This window comes from Drosophila teissieri, chromosome 3L (assembly GCF_016746235.2).
Source record: "Drosophila teissieri strain GT53w chromosome 3L, Prin_Dtei_1.1, whole genome shotgun sequence".
NCBI lineage: Eukaryota > Metazoa > Arthropoda > Insecta > Diptera > Drosophilidae > Drosophila > Drosophila teissieri.
Genome location: NC_053031.1, coordinates 4,265,251 through 4,286,675, shown reverse-complemented (window position 1 = coordinate 4,286,675; position 21,425 = coordinate 4,265,251). Strand labels below are relative to the sequence as shown.

Sequence of the window (21,425 nt, the reverse complement as noted above, 5' to 3'; positions counted from 1 at the left end):
AAGTCAGGCGGCTGACTCGGAAAGTCAAGTCAGCAGTCGGCAGTCAGCACACGGAAGTCATCAGCCGCCTTGTTATCATTTGAACCAAGGACCCCCGAAACCAGCCATCCTGATGGGTGGCCTAGTGTGGGTGTGTGTGTGGGTGTGGGTGTGGGTTCGGGTGTGAATAATGTAACATGCTTTTGTGGTGGCCCAGCCTCGAAAACTGCGCTCATCCTTTCGCTTATTCCGGGGCGCTGATTGCGCCACTGGGAGCCCCAACTTTTTAAAACGCGAACTGGCAAAAGGCGCATAACGACGAACGCCAGACCCCAAAAACCCACTCCTCATCCACATCCACATCCTCATCCCTTCGTCCTCAACTGACGTCAATTCGCGCAGACACATGGCAAGCGCCATAAACAGGCACCACAATTGGAAGCTTGCCATGGGTGGAGCTGGTGGCTCCATGGAGAACTTGGCTAGAGGACTTGGCTCCCCTATTTCCCGCTTCTCTCGCTTTTCCCCGGCTCCTAGCTGCTCCTGCTGGCTGCTCCTTGGCTCCTCCGCTTGGCTCGTCATAATCACACCCTTTTCGCCAATGTTTACTTTAATAATGTCGCGGAAAATTTTTATTTTCAATTTTTCACAAGTCAATGGAGTTTAACCAGCCACCAGGCAGAGGCAGACTATCTGTTGTGCCACAGTGGGAATCAATGGGCTGTGAAATTATATAATTTCCTAGCATTTTCTTTCAAAAGTGTGCGGTTTAAGATTTATTTAAGCGAAATATGCAATTTTATGTGCGTTTCTCTTAGTTACTTGAACAATGTGCAGCGATATTTTTACTCCTACCAAATTCCCTACTCCCATTTTTCATTTTGAAATAAAGGTCAGCATGGCTGCTTTGAATAACTCAGCTCAACTTATTAAACCCACATTTCACGACGCCTTTTAATAAATAACTTGACAAGTCAAGTCTCGAAATTCCATTTCCTTTCTAATTACAAATTCCACAAATACATGTTGTATACTTCAAATCTCGCAAATTAAATTGAATTGAAATAATAATAACGTTTGTGTGTGTGGGTCGTTCTAGTGCTAAGAGCTCCTTTTAAAAATGGAAAATTCCATTTCGTTTGCAATTAAAAATTCCACAAATCTGAATTCAATTTATAAGAATCGTTCCATTAAGATTTCATGAAAATGCTTTCCACTGTTTAGGCCACGACAATCGCCATACAATATACCCTATGTGGCCATATGTGTATGGTCTCTATATTTTCTTCTTTTTTTCTTTGCTCCCCAGTGTTTGTGCAGAAAATAGAGGGAAAAATATATGAAATAAAATGAAAAAAAAAGAATATATATTTTTGCTCTGGCGCTTGGCACGTGACGCGGCAGTTCGAGTTGTTGTCGTTGGATGCTGGATGCTGTGCACAGAGATTGTTCCCGCAACCTTTGACCCCCTGTAAACCCGAGGAACCCCACGCTCATGTTTTGTGTGACAAGTTGGCTTTTTGCCGTTGTTGTCGCTTGTTGTTCTGCTGCTTTCCTCCTCAAACCTTTGTCCTCTCTCCTTCGTTTTTTTTATTCAACAAATTGGTTATTTTATTGAATTACTCAAGCAGCAGGAGGTAGCCCCCGCCCCCGTCCCTTTTGCCCCAACGTCGTCTGGCTTGCGTGATTATATTGGCCTAAACAGAAGGGGGTTTCCCCCCAACCCCCCTGCGAGCCCCACAAGTCGCGACTTTAAGGACATTGCCTCTGCGTGTCTTCTGCTCTCTCCGTGCATTTCGCCTTTCTTTTCAACGCCGTGTGTGTGGGTGTGGGTGTGTGTGTGTGTGTGTCTTAAGTAGTTTCGCCGCGTATAATAAATTTTGTAGTTTAAACTCATTTATTGCCCTCGTCGAAAGGATGAAAGAATGGATTGCGGGCTGAGTGGGCGTGGAGGTCGTGGAGGGCCTAACGATTCCGACGACTCCTCCCCACCGATGGCATATATGTATAGAGTAATGGCCATTTGTTGTATAATTTTCACATTGTTTAGTGTCCCGGGCCAGAAGTAACTTCCGCCACTCGCGCACAGCTACCTCCTCTTGGGCATTTTTATTTATGATATATAGATTACTCAGCGAGTTGCTAAAGCAACGGGCAAAGTGCTTTTGCCCCGGGTAAATGTTTCCCATTTCAAGTAACTGAGGAGAAGGTGGGGGATTTGGTTCGGGGTTAATTACGCTTGAAAATTATAGGCCACGGGGAAAATATCTTAATATGCGAGGAATTTAATTGAACATTCGCGTGTGGAGTGGGAGGAATTTAAATCCGGCAGCGTTTAAATCGGAAAATCGATCTGGCGTTTAACTGGCATTTAAATATGAAGAAATTGAGCCTCAACAAAGTTGAACCTTTACATTACGGGTATTAAATTATTGCAAATAGCATTCCAATTAAGTTTGGTTTTCATTTCATTTTTCAGCTGTTGCCTATGAAGTGTATCAATTTAATTGTTTAAATTCATTTTTGGAGGATTAAACTTGTAGGCATGTTATATGAAATTTCCATTGTGAGGCAACATGGAAGGTAACGATTTTTCCCATTTCCGTGTCCGACTGATGGAAATCAATCGCCTAGCACTCGGCTACCAACTAATTGGCACACGTGTCTACCACAGCACATCTAATCAAGCAATCAGGTAGTCCATGGCCTCCACCGTGCTAATTGCATCATTACTCACAGCTAATAAGCTGAAACTTTGCCTCACGGGCCAACTTTTGCCATTGCCCACTCTTTTTTTGGGCCTTGGGCCGTCGAATTCCATGTGTTGGTGGTTGCTCTCATGGCAGGGATCAATTCATCTGGCTGGCCACAAAAAGTAGTCCGCATACCGCTTCAATTGGCCAAATAAATCCTGTGGATTTTATTCTATTAAAGAAGGAGACCATGTTGATCTACAGCTTACAAGTGGCCTTCTCTTGAAGCCTAACATTATTAGCAATTATTACATAAATTAAAGAGTTAAAAAGAAAGTTATAATATTTATTAAAGTTAAGTTACTCGTTAAAATTTAAAATGAAATCCATTTACATTTTGTGAATGCATTCTTGTTTTCGCAAGGATTTCGTAGCCAGTGCCGGAATCGCTATTTGCGATACGCCCTACAGCTTAATTTCCTGGCGCAAATATCAACAAGGGCCAAGTGAGATGCGCCACCAAGATGAGACCGGCAGCCCCAAAGCGTTCTAATGAAATTACAACACAGATGCCGGACTGCGGGGGCATTTCGGGGGCATGCAGCGGAATGTGGCAGCTCCTCGAGCGGAGTCGACACAAGACCCTGTAAGCCAAAGTGGCAGTGGGAAGTCAACTAAAACTAAGCTCATTTAATGCGTTGCATAAGCGACAAGCGCGAGTTGGCCAACAAACATACAGCCAAACACCCACAGACACACACACACACATTCGTACACACACACACACAGACAGACAGACAAACAAACAAGGAACACCTACGAACCGGAAACGGAGGCAAGAAGAAGAGCAGGGCCAAAGGAAAAAACAAGTTCTCGCGCGTACGCCGGCATTTGCACTTTTACGTTTATCCCGAGGATAATTTAACACCCCATACAAATGCAAACAAATGAGCGCAAGCCCCCAAACACCCAACTTCCTCACACACACACACACACACACTCGAATGTGCCTGGTGAAGGAAAAAACAACATTTATTTACTTGCAAGTAATACCCGGTAATGGGTTTTTAAAACAAATCCGCTGCGGGCCTGCAAATGAACTTCTCTCACTTTCCGTCTGGCAATTAAATTTCAAACATCAACATACATTCACACAGCGAGCGACACATTCGCACCAAGGGAAAGTGTCATTATATAGTTAATTAAACAAACATTTTGTGCAGATAAAACGCTTTAATTAATGCCCTTACAGCACTCGAATAACCTAGCAGAAGTTCGCATTAAATTCACCCCCAAACACCTGCAAAGTATGCAATGGAAATTCTTTTGCTGCCTCTGCGGCTCGTTTGTGCCATTTGATGTGGGTCGTTTTGGGCTGCTCGACGGTTTGGCGGTTTGGCTCTTATCTGTGACAGTGGGCACATATTAGGGTGTAAAAATGTCTAATCAGCGCGTTTTTGAATTAAAGAATTTCGGTTTCTAAATGCAAATTTCTCTTCTTTTTGTTTTAAGCTGTATATCGAAACTGCAAAATAATTTTAAAGAGCTTTTCCATGTTCATTAGTTGGTTAATTTTTTCTGAATTTTCAGGTCTTCCCGCCTTGGTGGCTGATCCTCACTTTTAATTTACCTCTTTATATGCCCAGTCTTTCATGCGCATTTCGTCCTCGAGCCGTCGAGCTGGGCATGCGATTTTTCAATATCCGGGCGAAACATAAATGACCACTTTGATGGGCTTGCTGCAGAATCCCCAGCCTTCACTCCGAAATGTGGAGACCCCCTGCCGGGTGACACATGGTCTCGTGTTGACGCGCCATAAAATATGCAATGCATGCAGTGTGTGTCAGCGTTTTAACCGCCCAACACCCACGGCCACCCAAAAATATCCAGCTCGCCCCACCTGATTTTATTTCCCAACTCCCATAACTCAGCGGGTCGCTGGGGGACCAGGCCAAAAGTCATTTCGTTTTTTGTCAGGCCCATCGCACAAAACTATCAATAATACGCCACGCTCACGAGGCACGACTCCCCATTCCACAGGATATATACATATCTACGATATATATACATATATATAAATATATATACGGGGAGCAGTTTCGGCTCAGTGGAGCACCGCATTCAGTCATATATAAACTGTTTTGCCTTATGACTTTTATATGCAGCCGCGCGGTTGCGGGGGCAGTTGCAAATATTTTTAATATGCTTCGGCGAATGTGTGGCGGGTTAAAGAACAACAAAAAGTGAAGCAATAAAAATGCTTACAATGGCTGCTCCATTGGGTTTTTTACGTTCCGTTTCGGGTTTTACGTGTACTGGCCTCTTAAATGGTGGAAACACCGCTTGGCATATTGAATAAAGTGGACAACATTTTGCCGAAGGATCGGATCACTGAGTTTTTGTGCTTTTTGGCTCGGGGGCTTGGGTTTTTGGCCTCGGTCACGAGCTTGGCTTGTTTAGCTTTAAAATCCACTAAATGGCCCGCCTGACTGGCTGGCCAACAGGATGTGGTGGGATGCAGGATCCAGGATCCAGAATCCAGGATGCTGGTTGGCAGTGTATGCCAACCAGGATATACGTAAAACCAAAACCGACATTTGGTCCATATATGCGTATGCATATGCATATGCATTCGCCCACCGCCCAAAGAGAAATGCACAGAGACAGACATGAAATTCAATCAATTGGAAATTCCATATCAGTGAAAATATTTTAATATTTATGCAAAATATTTACGCACAGGCGAAAGCGAACATTAAGAGTAGGGAGTAGTAGTAATATGAAGTGGGGTAGATGGCAACGTTTAGCAGGTTTACTCAGCGAAAATAATAATATTGAAATTGATTTTATTCATAAGGACGTTGAATATTAATGCAACCGTGTTCAATGTAATTATGCCATTGGCTGTGTTTTTTCCAAGTGCTTTTCCTGGCTATGGAATGGAAATGCATACCAAATGGCATACGTAAATGCACATGTTCACATTCATATCGCTAACGAATGGAAATTATGCAGTTAAAGCGTGCGCTGAGATTTATGCAATATATTTTTGCGCTTTCTTGACAGACCAATCTAAGCTTATCTATTCTTTCAGCTGAAAAACAAACACAAGCTGCGTCGCATGCAACTCACGTTTGGTGTTTCGGAATTGCATTGCAATGTCGCCCATTCTATATATATCTATATGTGGCTTGTCATAGCCAACCGCTTTTGACATCCGGCTGTCAAATGCAGCTCTCGCTGCACTATTCCAATCCAAGAAGGATTTCGTTTGTCTCATTTGCTCACACCCTCAATGAATGTCACATTTGACAAGCACTTTCTTTCTGTCTCTATCTGTGCCGGAAGTACTTCTAACGCCATCTTTGTTTGCCATGTTGTTTCTGGTTTGACAGTTATGGCACACACATATTCCACCCATTGTGATATGCCATTTGTTGCACAGCAATTGCGTTAGGTTAGAAAAATATTTGAGTTATGTTTTTTAAGCTTAAAAGATGCCGATGATCTGCTAAAATACTTATTGGGATTGTTGGAGATTTGATAACTAACTATCACCTCTCGCACATATTGTTTTCCAATTTAAAATGTTGCTATCAACACGTTCTTTAAAATTCCATTTTCTCTTATTTGCAGATACAAAATCGAAGTGGCGGGCAAGAGTTTGCCAGTGCTCACCAATCTCGACAAAGGTCGTTATGGCGTGATTGTGTTTGAGAACCTGGACAAATACCTCAATATGGACAAATGGAATCGCGAGCTGCTGGACAAATACTGCCGCGAGTACTCCGTGGGCATTGTGGGCTTCGTGAGTCCCAGTGAGGAGACGCTGGTGGGTGCCCAGCTTCGCGACTTTCCGCTGTTTGTCAACACGAATCTGAGGCTGAGAGACGCCAGCTTGAATCCCCTGTCATCGGTGCTGCGATTAACACGCGCTGGTGAGACGGCTTGGGGAGCTCTGCCCGGTGATGATTGGGCGGTTTTCCAGCATAATCACAGTACCTACGAGCCGGTGGAGTGGGCTCAGCGAAACACTCAGGAATATCCAGCGGACAGTGTGGGTCAGGTGCAACTGCCGCTGACAACTGTGCTTCAAGATCGCGGCCAGTTGGATGGCATACAGCGAGTGCTCTTCGGCAGCAGTCTGCGTTTCTGGCTGCATCGTTTGGTCTTCCTGGATGCTCTGAGCTATCTAAGTCATGGTCAACTTAGTCTGAATCTGGAGCGAATGGTTCTAGTCGATATCGATGACATATTCGTGGGCGAAAAGGGCACAAGACTGCGACCAGATGATGTGAGAGCCCTAATAGCGACCCAGAAAAATATAGCTGCCATGGTGCCGGGCTTCCGGTTCAATCTGGGATTCTCGGGAAAGTACTATCATCATGGCACGCGGGAGGAGAATCTGGGAGATGATTTCCTGCTGCAGAACGTTCAAGAGTTCAACTGGTTCTCGCACATGTGGAAGCACCAGCAGCCCCATTTGTACGATAACCTAACCCTCCTGATGGCAGAAATGCACTTAAACTACGCCTTTGCCGTGGACCACAACATACCCACGGACTCGGGCTACTCCATATCACCGCACCATTCGGGCGTTTACCCCGCCCATGAGCTACTGTACTTGGCCTGGAAGAAGGTGTGGAACGTGAAGGTTACGTCCACCGAAGAGTATCCGCACTTGAGACCCGCTCGACTGAGAAGAGGATTCATTCATCGCAACATAATGGTGTTGCCCAGGCAAACCTGTGGTCTCTTCACCCACACCATGTACATTGATCGCTATCCGGGCGGTAGAGATAAGCTGGATGAGTCCATACAGGGTGGCGAACTCTTCCAGACCATTGTGTATAATCCCATCAACATCTTCATGACGCACATGTCCAACTACGGTTCGGATCGTCTGGCTCTGTACACATTCCAATCGGTGATCAAGTTCCTGCAGTGCTGGACCAATCTCAAGTTGGCCTCGGCTCCGCCAGTTCAGCTGGCCGAGATGTACTTCCGGCTGCATCCCGAGGAGGTGGATCCCGTGTGGGGTAATCCCTGTGACGATGTGCGCCACAAGAAGATCTGGTCCAAGACCAAGAACTGCGATTCGCTGCCCAAGTTCCTGGTGATTGGGCCGCAGAAAACGGGCACAACCGCATTGTACACATTCCTATCTATGCACGGCAGCATTGCGAGCAACATCGCTAGTCCGGACACCTTCGAGGAGGTTCAGTTCTTCAACGGCAACAACTACTACCGCGGCCTGGACTGGTACATGGACTTCTTCCCCTCGGAAGCGCTGCCGAACACGAGCTCCCCGATGCCCACGCAGTTGGGCTCGCCACGCTTCATGTTCGAGAAGAGTGCCACCTACTTCGATGGCGAGGCTGTGCCCAAACGAACTCACGCCCTGCTTCCACATGCGAAAATCGTCACGATTCTGATATCGCCGGCGAAGAGGGCCTACTCCTGGTACCAGCATCAGCGTTCCCACGGCGATGTCATAGCCAACAACTATAGTTTCTATCAGGTGAGCCAGTTTTACCTACTGAATGTGTGGAGTTATTATTAAAAGGAAAACATAGTACGAAGCTAGACATTTCATTTTCCAGCAATCTGTATTTGTTTTTGTTGATTTTCCCAAACCAACCCAATGGAAACTATAATTAACTCGCCTCATTGCTTACTATGGAAATCAAATGGTGCCCCTTGATTGATATGCATTCGATATCAAGTGAGGCGAATACAAATTCCCCAAATTGCAATTTCTTATCTCGCAGCGTGGGATGAAGATGAAAAGAAACAGTTAAGCAAACAGGAAAATTCATTTGGGTTGACCTCAACAGCAAATCGAGAAAAGCAAAATAAATGTAGGAAAATTCAGTTTTAATTCGAAACAACTTGTGGGACTTGTTCTGCTGCTCCATTGTGGCAATAAGGTGCCTCCATCCTCCACACATCCTGCCAGCTCCTTTCGTTGATGCTTTGGCACATTTCATTTGAATTCCATGCCGGAAAATTTCTATTTGCACCCGAGCTTGTCCCCCACAACTAACACATGTCCGAATGCCTCAGATTACTCCACCAGCTTGCTCTGACATGTGTCCAGGTCGATGCCAAGGCAGTCAGAACTCTTTCCTCACTTCTCTGATAGCATTTCTGCACTGCGAGTAAAGGGGGTAAGCATTTGCAGCAGGAATTTTATAATTTCATAAGTTTTAAAAGGTTTTTCAAAGCTCCCTTGCTATTTTATGTCCTAATATACTGCTAGGAAAATGGTCCACTTTCGTAACGTGCATATGAGCAATTGGGTGTTCATGCTTAGAAATACACTGATTTCACACCATTCAATCTCTTGAACAGGTCATAACGGCTGGTGACTCGGCACCGAGGGCACTGAAGGATTTGCGTAACCGGTGCCTGAATCCCGGCAAGTACGCGCAGCACTTGGAGCACTGGCTGGCCTACTATCCCGCCCAGCAGCTGCACATCATCGATGGCGAACAGTTGCGCCTGAATCCCATCGATGTGATGAACGAGCTGCAGCGCTTCCTCAAAATCCAGCCGCTGCTCGATTATTCAAATCACCTGCGATACGACGTGAAGAAGGGCTTCTACTGCCAGGCCGTCAGCGAGAAGCGCAATAAATGCCTCGGCAAGTCCAAGGGACGCCAGTATCCGGCGATGGATGAGCGCAGTGCCAAGCTGTTGCAGCGGTGAGTAAAATCGAATACTGCCCTCATACCCTTTCAACCCTTCCAAAAAAAATACCCCCCAAAAAAAAAGGGGCAGCGCAAAGGGACCTGGGAAAAGCCGGGCAAAGGTGGGAAAATCATGAAAAGTTCGAGCCATCAGTCGTGTGTGGGCGGCGATTTCGGTGTGAGTGATTTGGGACGACAGACAGGACGACGAAGGAGCTGCTCACATCCCTGGCTGCTGCTGCTTTGAGTGAAGGATTAATGAACATATGTGGCCATGGGTTGTGGGGACAAAACTCCTCGCTTTTTCTTCCTGCGAAGGATATGTGTATATGAGTGTGTGTAGATGTGTGTGTGGATGTGTGTGGTGTGTGGCACTTTGCGGCCGCTAAAAGTGCACTTTGCTGTACTGCGATTTCGTCGGTATGCCAGCTGTTGTCAGTTGACAAGGAAAACGATTTGCCGCACCGGATTTTTCTAGGCCAACAAACACACGGAAAGCACACATACGGAAATCGAGATGGACAGATGGACTACTTTGTGAGGCATTCAACTGGAGTAAATGGGAAATATATCAGGGGAGTCGGAGTTGGCCAAATAAAAGTGCCTGTAAGCTGGGGAAATTTGTTTCCTGACGGGATTTCACAATGCTGCTGCTGGTGGTGGAGTAAAAACGATTACGTTCGTGGATGTGGGTATAAAAAGGTTTAGTTCAGTGGCAGTGCAAGAGCTGGCTTCTTATTGTGGCAAATAAAAACTTAAATGAATCTAATATTCCGTCGGCTGCCAGATGTTATGTCTTTTTAAGACCCGCGCTTAGTTCCACAGATTGGTGGCACAAACTTGTCCGAATTCCCGCAGACAAATCTGCCCTTCAGCGCTGAGCAATCCAAGTGGTTCATAAAATCATCAAGAGATGGCAGACTGAGGTAAAATATTCAGAAACTTGGCCAGCAAAGAAGAGGTGCTGCAAGAGATAAGCCCGTGTCGATCTGCATATTTGTTCTGTCTTTGTGGCGTAGAAACCAGCGATTTGAAATTCTAATTTCGCGCCACCACTTTGACTGCGTTCTTCCTAAAAATTCTGATGGAAGTTTCAATGGTTTTTTGTTTTGTTTTCTCTCCTGCAGATACTATCTCAATCACAATACGGCGCTGGTGAAGCTGCTCAAAAAGCTGGGCTCGCGGCCAATACCGCAATGGCTCAAAGACGACCTGTCCACGGGAACGTGATAGCAGCTGTTTGGTGGAGGAGGAGCAGCAGGCGGCGGAGGAGGAGGAGGAGCAGGTGGTGTCAGTGGCATAGGAGGCACCAAGTATCGCAAATTGCGGGCAAAACTCAGGAAACAGTTGCATTGGCTGCATGTGGCAGCCGAAAATGCGGAGAGCGCTCAGCGACGACGCCGTCACAACTGACAGGATGAAAATTTGATGGAAATTCGATGGAAAATCTATCACACCCGCTTCCGGTTTTCACTTTTGGCAAGCGTCAGCAAATAGAAATTTAATATTAATTGGCTATTTAAGTTCTAAAGTTATTCTAAGTTTAAAAGTTACAGCAATGTCAATTTCTTAGTTTTTATATTCAACGCAATGCTGTTTTTTATTTGTATAAATTGAGGCATTGATTTTATGTTCTCAGTGTAGGCTATTGAAAACTCTTGCCGAAAGTGAAAATCAGAAAAGGGCCGGCTTAAAAACAGCTTAAAAAAGCAGCTGCCGTAGAAAAAAGTTAAATTAAGATGGAAAAAATAACATAATTAGTCGCCTTTAACATGCATAAATCTTTTTTGTTTGTTGCTATTGCAGCTAATTAATGTCACTGCAGTTGTCAGCTAAAGTTGTACAGTGTGTGAGTGCGTATCTGTGTGGATTTATCTGCGGACATTGTGTAAATAGGCATGAGTGTGTGTGTGTGTGTGTGTGGGTGTGTATGCTTGCGCATTATAAATTAACATAAATAATATCATGAGGCATCATGAATAAATGCATAAATGCGCTTTGTTAGTTGTTTAATGTTTATTAGTTGGCCATGGCGCATTAAGCGCCTAATTAAGTTTATGCATAATCCAGCACTTTCATTATTACTATTACCTCAGACACCGATTCAGCTCTCCGCATCCTAAAGACTCGATCAAATAACTTTTGACAACTCCAAAATACATAACTATGTATGTACTACTATTCACACGGCAGCCGCAGAAACTTCTGTGTACTTTAAGCATTTCAAATCCATGCCACAACTGTGACTTTGTTCCAGCAGTAAAAACCAGATATACATATATATCGGACTAGTACGTTAAGCATAAGGCTGCCTCTATCCCCTAAGTGTATTATAGATGTTTTTAGCCTAAGCCTAGTGAGTAGACCTAACATGCGCTTGTCACAGGCCTCGATGTAAAACTGTAAAACTCTAGTTGTAGTTCTAACGCAGCACTAAGCAAAGCTCTATTGTATAGTTGGATATATGCGTAAATGTATGAGGACTAGTTCAAGTTTAGATTGGTAATGCGACAATAATAAAAGCGAAATTATTGCAAGTGTAAAATGGATGCGATTTACTTATTTGTGTAATTAAGCGGGAAATTTAAAAAGTCGGTTTACTTTCGTTCTAAAAAACAATGGTTTTCAATCACAAGCCGGTCTAAAAGCCGAGACACGACCCTTGGCTATATTCTAAAACCAAGTAAAGGCATTAAGCAAAGACTCTCACCTTGGTCGAGCGCACAAACCACTTTTATCGAGTTCACGAACCAAATTGAAAGTGTCCATGCTAAGTGCGGAAAAGGGAAAAACTTATCGAATGAAAATGTGTGGAAATCGGAATGGCAATTTCCGCATTTGGCACGAAATTACGTTAATTTCAAAAGGCTTTTCTTTCCATCACCAAATTATTAAAATTAAATGTACGAAAAGTAAGAAATGCGATTCTGCAAAAACCAATCAAAATATAGTTAAATTTTAGCTTTAGGAAACTAACTAAAGTTATAAAGAATAAAAAACACTACTTTCGTACAATCAAAGTTAATATTTTGAAATACGTAGTTCGGCGCCACTTCAGTTAGTGAAAACAGTGATATCCCTACAAGGTAATCGATAGGTGCTGGGGGCGCACTGATAGTATCGATTAGGCATAGCTTTTCCTTCGCAGCTTCGGTTAGTTCATTTCTGTAGTTCGTTCGTGTCGGTTGTGGGTGTCGATGTTTTCAAATTCTATTGACAACTTTGAATATTAGCATTCAAATACGCGCAATTTTGGTGTATATTGTCGAGTAAATAAATTTATTTACTTAGGAAAACAACGGTATATATGGTTGCCGCGTCGAATTCGAATCGAAACCGCAAGCTATACGTTTAAATTTCAACTAGATAAGCTAGAGAACGATAAAAATAGCACGTGCTAACAGGTACTCGGCCTTAAACGACAGTTGCAAAAAGAGTTAATTATTAATAATATCGCGTGCTCACAGCCGGCTTTAAACAAAAAGTCGTGGGCGAAGAGAGTGCAAAGAGAGCGAAAGAGAGAGAGTGCCGTGCAGCGAAAGTCCATGAAATCGGCGCGTTCTTAATAATTAAATTCCCAGAATATACATATATCTTTCCACATATGTATAAATAATTCTATTCCGAGTGCTAATCGCTGGGTTTTTTGCCCCCTGTGCCGCGCATGAAAAGTTAAAGAAAAGATTCGCTTGGTAAAACCGGTAATTCTCTTCGCCCCTCCTCTCCGAAAATTCTCACGTTCTCCCTTTTGGCGCCCGTTCTTGGTTGTTTTTGTTGTTGCCTGCGGCTTGTTGCATTTTCCCTGTCACAACTTACAAACTTTTGCCCAAGTAGTCAAAATCTAACGTAATCATAACAAAATGTTAGGTGAAAGTGAAATTCGTATTGGTCGACTTTGTTTATTTATCGTGGGAGCTATCTATTCGGGCCTATCGGAAGATTCTAACGGTGCCTTCGGAATCCACGACGATGAAAGAGGCTTCGCAGAAGTTTCCGGTTCGAATAAATAATACCCCTTTCATTTCGATTTGGATTTTGGCTGAAAGATAGTGCCAAGCCTCTTTGACGTACTTGTAATTTTCATTTATTTTCTTACCCATACAACAAGTTGGGCGCCGAATAGCGAAAAGTTTCAACATTACTCATTATTTACCCCCCATAAACGGTGCTCTCGTGATTTACCATAAAGATATAATAATAAAGAGGAGCATTCAGTGCTGTGGTGAAGTGTCCAGTCCAGTTCAGCTGCACAACCAGTTCCTGTCGAGCGAGCCGCATCATGTCCAGAAATAGGGCTGCCATGGTCAGCGCCTTTCGGCTCTTCCTGCGACCGGCGGCGACCACCACCCATAGAAGTCTCGCCCTGCGTCTGGCCCCCGGCACCACCTTCGCCCTGGTAAGTTCGCCATACAAAGTACCTACACACATTGATACATATCATGTACAAATGTACACACATAGTTCATGGAAAACTATCTGGGGAAGTCGCGCTCCGGGGGAGCAGCTGTTGGCCAGCGCCGGTATTGGATCTATAAAAATACACGCACTTGTTCCTCGAATGTGAATAAGCGCATGCTAACAGCAAGGGGTAGCTTTTTAGCACCAAGAAATGAGCAATTCCATTATAGTTTCATCGCAACTTATTGCATAGTTATGTAGGTCAGTTCCGAATGCTTTCATTACTTTTCAAGTTGGTTGAAAGAATAATAAAACCTTTTATTTTAGCACTGCTATTTTGTTAGCCCCCACTGTCTGCACACAGTTGTAGCTCTGCACAGTCATACTTATATAGAAATGTCTTGTCCTCTGCTGTGGCAGGCATATTTTGTGCTTCGAATTTTTAAAATTTATGCAAAGAACCAGTCCGAAAATACTAAATAAGCTTACATACATACATACATATTTACTATGTTCACATGTCATATGTACATATGATTCTTACTCTGTTTCTCTTTCTTTCACTTTCCCCCCTTCTCCTTTGCACTCTGAGTGGGCAAACTTCATTTGGAGTTTGACTCTCCATCTTTCACTCTCAGCGGAATTTTTCTCTCTCTCCCTTACTACTTGTTGTTGTTTTTGCACCTGCGCGAAAAGGCCAAGGCAATAACAACAAAACAGCTGTCAGAAATGTTTATCATCACATGACGTGTTGTTGGTGGCGGGGGTGGTGAAGAGAGAGGGGCGTTGATAGATGAGTGATGGAGGTAATTTTTTTTCGGAGAGAGAAGTTTGGAACAATTAGCACTCGATATGGCATCCCAGTGCCCATCAAACTGTAGGTAATTTATTTAATTAATGTGGGTGAGTCATTTCATTGATGTTGCTGCTGATTTTTGTTGTTAAGCAATTGTAAACGCTAATGCTTATCAGTTTTCCATTCAAGCTTAATGAGAGTCAGCGAAAAGCGCAATCAGGGCACAGTAAAACTCGGTTATGATGAATATTTGATAAGCCTCAAAAATGACAATGACAATAGTAAATCGGAATCAGAATTTAAATTTAAACACTTCTAAATGTAAGTTATATAAAACTTGAGTTCTTATAAATATAAAATATAGTATATACATACATATGTGTTATTCTCGACAGGAAATTTCACATCCCAAATGTTCTGAGAATTATGGGTTATAATTTTCCTGATAGGAGCTTCACTGTACCAAAAAGGCTCATTCAACCGGCATGTATTGTGTGCTAGTATTTCTTTTATGACAAACTCGATTTGCATACAAAATGATTAAATACGCCGTTATTTGCTCAACTCAGCCGGGCGGCTTTGAGCTTTTGTGTTTGCAAAGAGAGCGGGAGAAACGAAAAGCGAGTGTTGATGACATTGGGCGAAAAAAAGGGGCGAGATACTTTGTACCTAGATTATTTGCTTTTAGCAGGCTATTTGCTCGACTTTTTGTGCCCACAAGTGTCTATCTGGATTTGCATTTTGTTTTTCGAGCTTTTCCCAGCTGATTAAGGCAAATAGAAACGATGACAAAAACGACATCAGTGATTGTCAAGCTCAAAAGAGTCTGGCAAACTTCTTGACCCGGATTTCCGTTTTTGGCATCTTAACCTGTCATAGGGTCTCCACATCACGCTCCAATTTGCTCACTCGAAATCTCTGGGCGTACGCGAAAAAATAAATAAAGTCCAGAGGATTTGTAGAATTATTTCGGGGCACCCCTCTTGCAGTTTTTCCTATGTTTTCGTAGAATACAACAACTTTTATTGGCGCCATTCGGTCTGCTCCACAATACACACACACACACAGGCAGGCAGGCACATGGACTCACAGACACAGAACGTGTGTCGTTACATCTCCCCATCCTCTTCTGCCCCCTCTCCTATAGCTGTCTCTTTCCGACAATTTCACTAGAACGGGATTTTTGGCTTGCCCTCGAGTTTCGGCTTTTTTGCATTGTGTGTTGCCATTTGTTTTGCCATCGTCCTGTTTCCTGGGGCGTGGCACACACACACAAATATATACGTGTGTGTGTGTGTATGTGGAACAGTGACAGCTGGAATACTAGGAAACTCCACTATTGTTCCTGAAATATGGCGAAAATATAATTCTAACCAATTACACAAGTATATTTGGCACTCGAAAGTTTTCCCACAAATTGTTTCAGCATTAAGTTTTTGATGGCACGGAAGTTTTGGGTGAAACATTAAAATTGGACACAATGAAAAATACAGCCTCATTTATGAGTTATGTCTAACAGCACAGAACTTTTATAACTTAGATCTCATATATTTTTGGTTTTATGAGATAGTATGCCACGTTAAAAAGTTCATTTTATTACGACTAATTTAACTACATACATTTAGGCATTGGCAGTTCAAAGTTGGTTGAGTGCTTATTCCTAGAATGCTGATTTATAATATAATTATAATTTGAATACTTTCCTGCCTTATCAGACCCTATTGGTCTGACCACAATTGTACGTTACTGGGAATTTTCTGTGCCGGTGAGCAATTATTTTCCGACAGATGCAACCGTTGCGATGGGCGATCAATTGATATTTGATTAAATACACGAGTGCCATGATTCAGGCTTTGGACCCGGCTTTATTTGTGCATCTCTGAGTGCGCCAGTGTGCGTGCAAACACAGACATACACACATATATACATACATAAATAAAGCCCTATAGTCGGGCAAACAAAAACAAAGCGGTACTTATGCAAATGGAATTCATCATATCCAAAGCAAACCTGCGCTGGTTGCACGTAATGCAGCCAGAGGTCAGCAGCTTAAAGCCAGGGCTTATAGTCGTGTGGTGTTTGGTTCATACATATATAGTAACTTTTTAACAAAATCTGCTCATTTAGTCAGGCTTAGTAAGTGTCACTTAAAATGCGCTTTGCAAAAATGCACTTTTCTGGCAATTTTCACGGTTTCCATTGATTTAATAAGACTTGAAATGAAGTTTCAACTTTATAATTTGAAGTAAACAACCTTGATTGCATTTCACATCACGCTTGCCAAATCGGATTAAAACTTATTTAATTAAATTAGCACTCATTCAGTTTAAGTTGAATGAAACACTTTTCAGACTGCCTAAGTTATTATCTTACTTCACTTTCTGGATATTTTGCACCCTTCTCTGCGCTTCTCATACATTCTAGCTGGAGAGTACTCTTGTTCCAAAGATGTTTAATCATTTTAAGACCTGCTTAACCTTAATCTCAAGTTTTACCGGCTCATTTCCAGCAAAGTCAAAGTTACGGCAACTTTTTTTGCCGGCTGTCTAGGCCCAGAAAAGTACTTAACTTATCAGCACTTATTCTCGACTGGCGCTAATCTCCTTCTTAAATACTATCAACTATTGTTTGATCAGCAAGTTTCTGCGGCTCTCACCGTAAAATCACCAAAAAGCATTCGACTTAACCCGTACACAAGCAGTCAAGCCGCAGAAAATCTGCATATCATAGGACCGGCATTGGTGTAACACCCACTCGTTCCCATATTATCCTTCGACACAGGCTTCTCCTTGCAAACTTGTGCACGTTTTCGCACATTTATCAGCGCTGCTAAATCTTTACTTAGCTATCGGGGAAAAACGACGAGCAAAAATTTCCCCACCAGACGTTGCAAAAATATTTGCATACATATATGCAGTAAGTACACTCCGAAAGGGAATCCTCGAGGAAACGACGAGGACGAGGATTATACGCGTAATTAATGCTATCGTAAACGGCGATGGCAGCATGTCACAAATTAGAGAGACCTCATTAGGGCTGAAGCTGCCGCTTCATCAGCAGAACTTTAAGTTATGCCTTCCAAATTGCCAGCATAACTTGTATAACGACAAATAGCTTACGGAGTGAATATGCCTTCGCCTTATAATAAACGTACACTTTCAGAAAATTGGTTAGGGGAACTTATAATTTCCAGTTCAATTCTATAGTACCGTTTAAAAATATCAATAAATTGACTTACATATATACTTTAAAAGTGGAAACCACTTTTTACGGTGCTGAAGAGAATGGAAAATGGAAACTTCAGTCATTTGATTGCTTTTTAACCTTTTCTAAGAATTTAGGTAAAGTTTTTAAGGATCAAAAACTACAATCAGTAATCTAATCAAATAATTATAATAGTGAAAAATAGTTACCAATTATTATTGTATAAATTAATCCTATATGAGGCAGTTCATAAGTGTATTCATGGTGATGTTTGTCTTTCCCAATCTCCACAGTAATTTAACTTCTGGCAACTTGGCCTTTGCGTGATGTGGCCATTGCTCCTGCACTTGACTTCTGCTGTCGACAAGGGCGGCAAATAAACCCCCACATATAGGCCCCCCGCCCCCATTAGAACCCCCCATCCTGTTTGTGACCTCGAGTTTGCCCCACAACTTGTCGGCTTGAATGTTCGCTTTGATGTTTATCTAATGACTCTGCACCGAGTTGGGCTGCACGAGTATCTGATAGATACAAGTGGCCAAAAGCCCTCTGTGTATCTTTCCCCTTTCGCCGCGCTCTTGTAATCCAATCTGCGAAACTATTTACAATTTAGGTTAAACTGTAAGCGCCAGGGAAGAATCCAGTTCACTTTTGCCCCGATGTCCCTTATCACTCAGTGGCATTTCTGTGATAGCACTTATCAGCACTGACTGTGTACATAAAAGTGCTCAATTTAAAATACATACTTTACTCGACGAGGCCACGAGGCCACGCGACCAGCAGTCTGTTTAAATAAATTATTTGTTGAACTCATAAAATCAACCCAATTCAATTTAAACCATTCGAGGGGAGATCTCCAATGGCGATTGACCTGCGCCATAAAATATTTCAATGTTGTCAGCATAATTCCGCGAAGAGTCACTCTTGTGTACACTTCTTTTTTTCGTGCTGTGCATTGATTTAAATTCAGTGTATTGACTACCAAGCGCGTTGGGCAAACAGCGCCAAGTGGCTGCTAATTTATTTAGTAAATATTTGTGGCTTTGGCCACTTGCAGAACTCTATCGCCGTCCCAATCTCTGAATAAATTCTAGCCAATTTAAGGCCAAACAAAAAGGGGAATAGGCATCCCAGTCGAAGGGAACCACATAAAAGGTTCGTTATTAATTCAGGCCACATCGCTGGCTTCTCTGGGTTTTGAGTTTTCAGTTTTGGTCCCAGGTTCCCAAGTTTCTCGACTGGAGGACTCGAGTGTCAGCTGCTGTTGTTGTCGTCTCTTTCCTCGGTTTTGAAGGCGAAAATTCTACTATTATATGCAAATTTTCGTTGCGCTCCACAGGCACGGTGAGCTAGACTCCAAAATGAGCTACATAAATTTACTTAGCCTGTCCTACTCTCGGTAAGGGCTTCCATAATATCCACTTAAGTTTGTCATACGGTTGCAAAGTAGCGATGTAACAAAACCAAACACAAACACAAGTTAATATGCAGCTTTTGTTTTTAATGTATCCCTACCACGGGTGCAAATAAAGTAGATGTTTAAATCTGTTGCAATCCTTTATTGTATATTAATGCATATGGTATATAGTAAAACAGTAACAATTAAAACTATATTGTTGCGTGTCCTATACAAAAAAGACATTGCAGCGGAGTCCTTATAAAGCACTCGTTTTTGTTGTCACCATTCTAGTTTATTTCAGCCATAAAAAAGGGACTGCATAATGTTGTTTTCATGCGGTTTGCCCTAAATGGAGCACTCAACATGCGGCTGGGTTTTTGTTGCCGCTTTTTCGCTTCTTCTCGCCTACTAATTACAATGGGATGTGGCCTCGGGTCCTTTCTGATAAGCATTGGGGCGTGGCCTGTCACTTTTCACTGAGACCTATTTCATCGCCTCTTGTGAGTGTTAATTGTATTAAAATTAAAATGAAAATTACCCGCGCAAGGTCGTGTCCTGGAAATTGTTCATGCACATGGCCAAGATATTTGCAAAGAAAGCGCACACAACCTTTGCCAGAGAAAGTGTGAGAGGTCCTTTGAAGGCACTTATTTTTTTTTTGCTGGCAGCTGGATATTTTCGGCAAAAAGGGAAATTTCTATGGCAAGGAAATAATATTTTTCCTCAGAGGAACACGTTTACTTTGTGTACTTTTGTTGGACAACTCAGCGTGTGTAGTGAAGCCTGAGAGGGCCAAGATGGATACCGTAGTCACTAATTAAAGCCGAGCAGCTCCCACATCCTTCTTCAATGGCCTGCGGGTTAATGAGCCATTATTTTGAGTGAGTAATGCAATTACTGAGTTGGTTTTTATGTATGCTACGGCCCCCGTCGAATCCTGATTGCGAGATATGGGTATGTACTTTAATCCACAAGTTTATGGTTTCCCGTTTCTATGAGCTTTGTATTGACTGGCCGCAGCTTTTAGTGCCTCAATTTGTTGCGGCCCTTTTTCCACCTTTGTTACCACTTTTTGGTTCATCGTTGTTCATCGTTGTATCGTGTGTATTATTTACTGATGGCAGTCTGTTACCTGAGGGCAGCACACAGACTCTATGAATATGGAATATCTGTAATTGAAATTCGCTTGGCCAACTCGAGGGTTGAATAAGGGTGAAATACAGCGAGGAGAGTGTAAATGTGCGACTGTGTAATCCTTGTGGGATTTTCGCACATCCCCTTCTTACCTTTTCCAATTACAATTAAAGCTTAATTAACTCGAATTTTATTTCACCCTTTGCATTATTAAGTAGCCGCCGGCGAGTGACATGCATGTCTTCCTCTAGTTACAACATTTACCTAATTCCCTTGTAATTGAATCCTATAAATGAAATGCAATTCATTTATTTTCTTCTGGCGAATTTCCATTAACAAAATTGACTGAATAAACAAACAAACCGAGGGGCCAACTGACGTATACGCAATTTGAATGAAATTTACTGAAAGGCCACAGCAATTCCCTAAGCTTGCGTTTAAACTGAAGTAAAACGCTTACAAATGAGCACATAAAACTCACTTTTGGCCAACTCTTAAGGGAGAGGATGAGTGAACTTCAGATAAAACGGCCTACATAAGCAGGCATTCCAGAAATGCTTGTGGCAAATGCGAAAACTTTGCCTCTGACACACACAATTCGTTTTGTGTATGTTTTTATTTCCTCATTCTGGCCATACTAGATATTACTGTCTTACAGGCATATGTGTCTGCTTTTAACCAAATTTTCTGTGGCTATCTGTGAACTGTGAGGGTGGCGACAAAATTCTGGCCGCGTTTTGCACTCTTCAAGAGGAACACAAAAATATCTATTTCCATTTCATGGTTGTGTATTTCGGTATCTATTTGATGTGTATGTTTATCACTTTGTGCACACTAATTTTAGTCTGTCTGGCTTGTCTCTCCAATTTTTTCTCTCTCTGTATCTGATGATTTTTGATAGTCGACGTCAGAATGTGTGCGCTTGTTTATCTATTTTTCTCTGCCTTTTCTCAGCTAAATATTTACTTGCAGAAAATCTTTACTGGCAATTCTATTCACTGTGCGCCTGTGAAAAACAGAAACCGACAAAAAATTCCCCCGCCTGCTGTGAACATGTGTCTAATTTATTAGCTTTCTCTCCGTCCGCTTCTCCTTTTAATATATTTTTAGAAATATATTATATCGACGTG

General features: G+C 42.6%; 2 protein-coding genes across 8 annotated transcripts in view; both read left to right on the top strand.

Annotated features, from left to right (window-relative positions):
* Positions 1-11,896, top strand: part of LOC122615663 (bifunctional heparan sulfate N-deacetylase/N-sulfotransferase) — a 55,427-nt gene extending 43,531 nt beyond the window's left edge. Inside the window, exons 5-7 of the mRNA XM_043790709.1 lie at positions 6,309-8,193; positions 9,027-9,379; positions 10,492-11,896. Of these exons, the coding sequence (XP_043646644.1) occupies positions 6,309-8,193; positions 9,027-9,379; positions 10,492-10,594 (2,341 nt within the window). The 3' untranslated portion in view covers positions 10,595-11,896. The remainder of the gene's footprint in view (positions 1-6,308; positions 8,194-9,026; positions 9,380-10,491) is intronic.
* A 635-nt stretch (positions 11,897-12,531) lies between these two features.
* LOC122617845 (calcium uniporter protein, mitochondrial) overlaps positions 12,532-21,425 on the top strand; it is a 43,525-nt gene continuing 34,631 nt past the window's right edge. For 6 of the 7 annotated variants that reach the window (XM_043793865.1, XM_043793864.1, XM_043793863.1 and 3 more), the window contains exons 1-2: positions 12,532-12,665; positions 13,473-13,760. In XM_043793865.1, coding sequence (XP_043649800.1) covers positions 13,644-13,760 — 117 coding nt within the window. In that variant the 5' untranslated portion in view covers positions 12,532-12,665; positions 13,473-13,643. The remainder of the gene's footprint in view (positions 12,666-13,472; positions 13,761-21,425) is intronic. The other variant, XM_043793860.1, reaches the window with a different exon arrangement.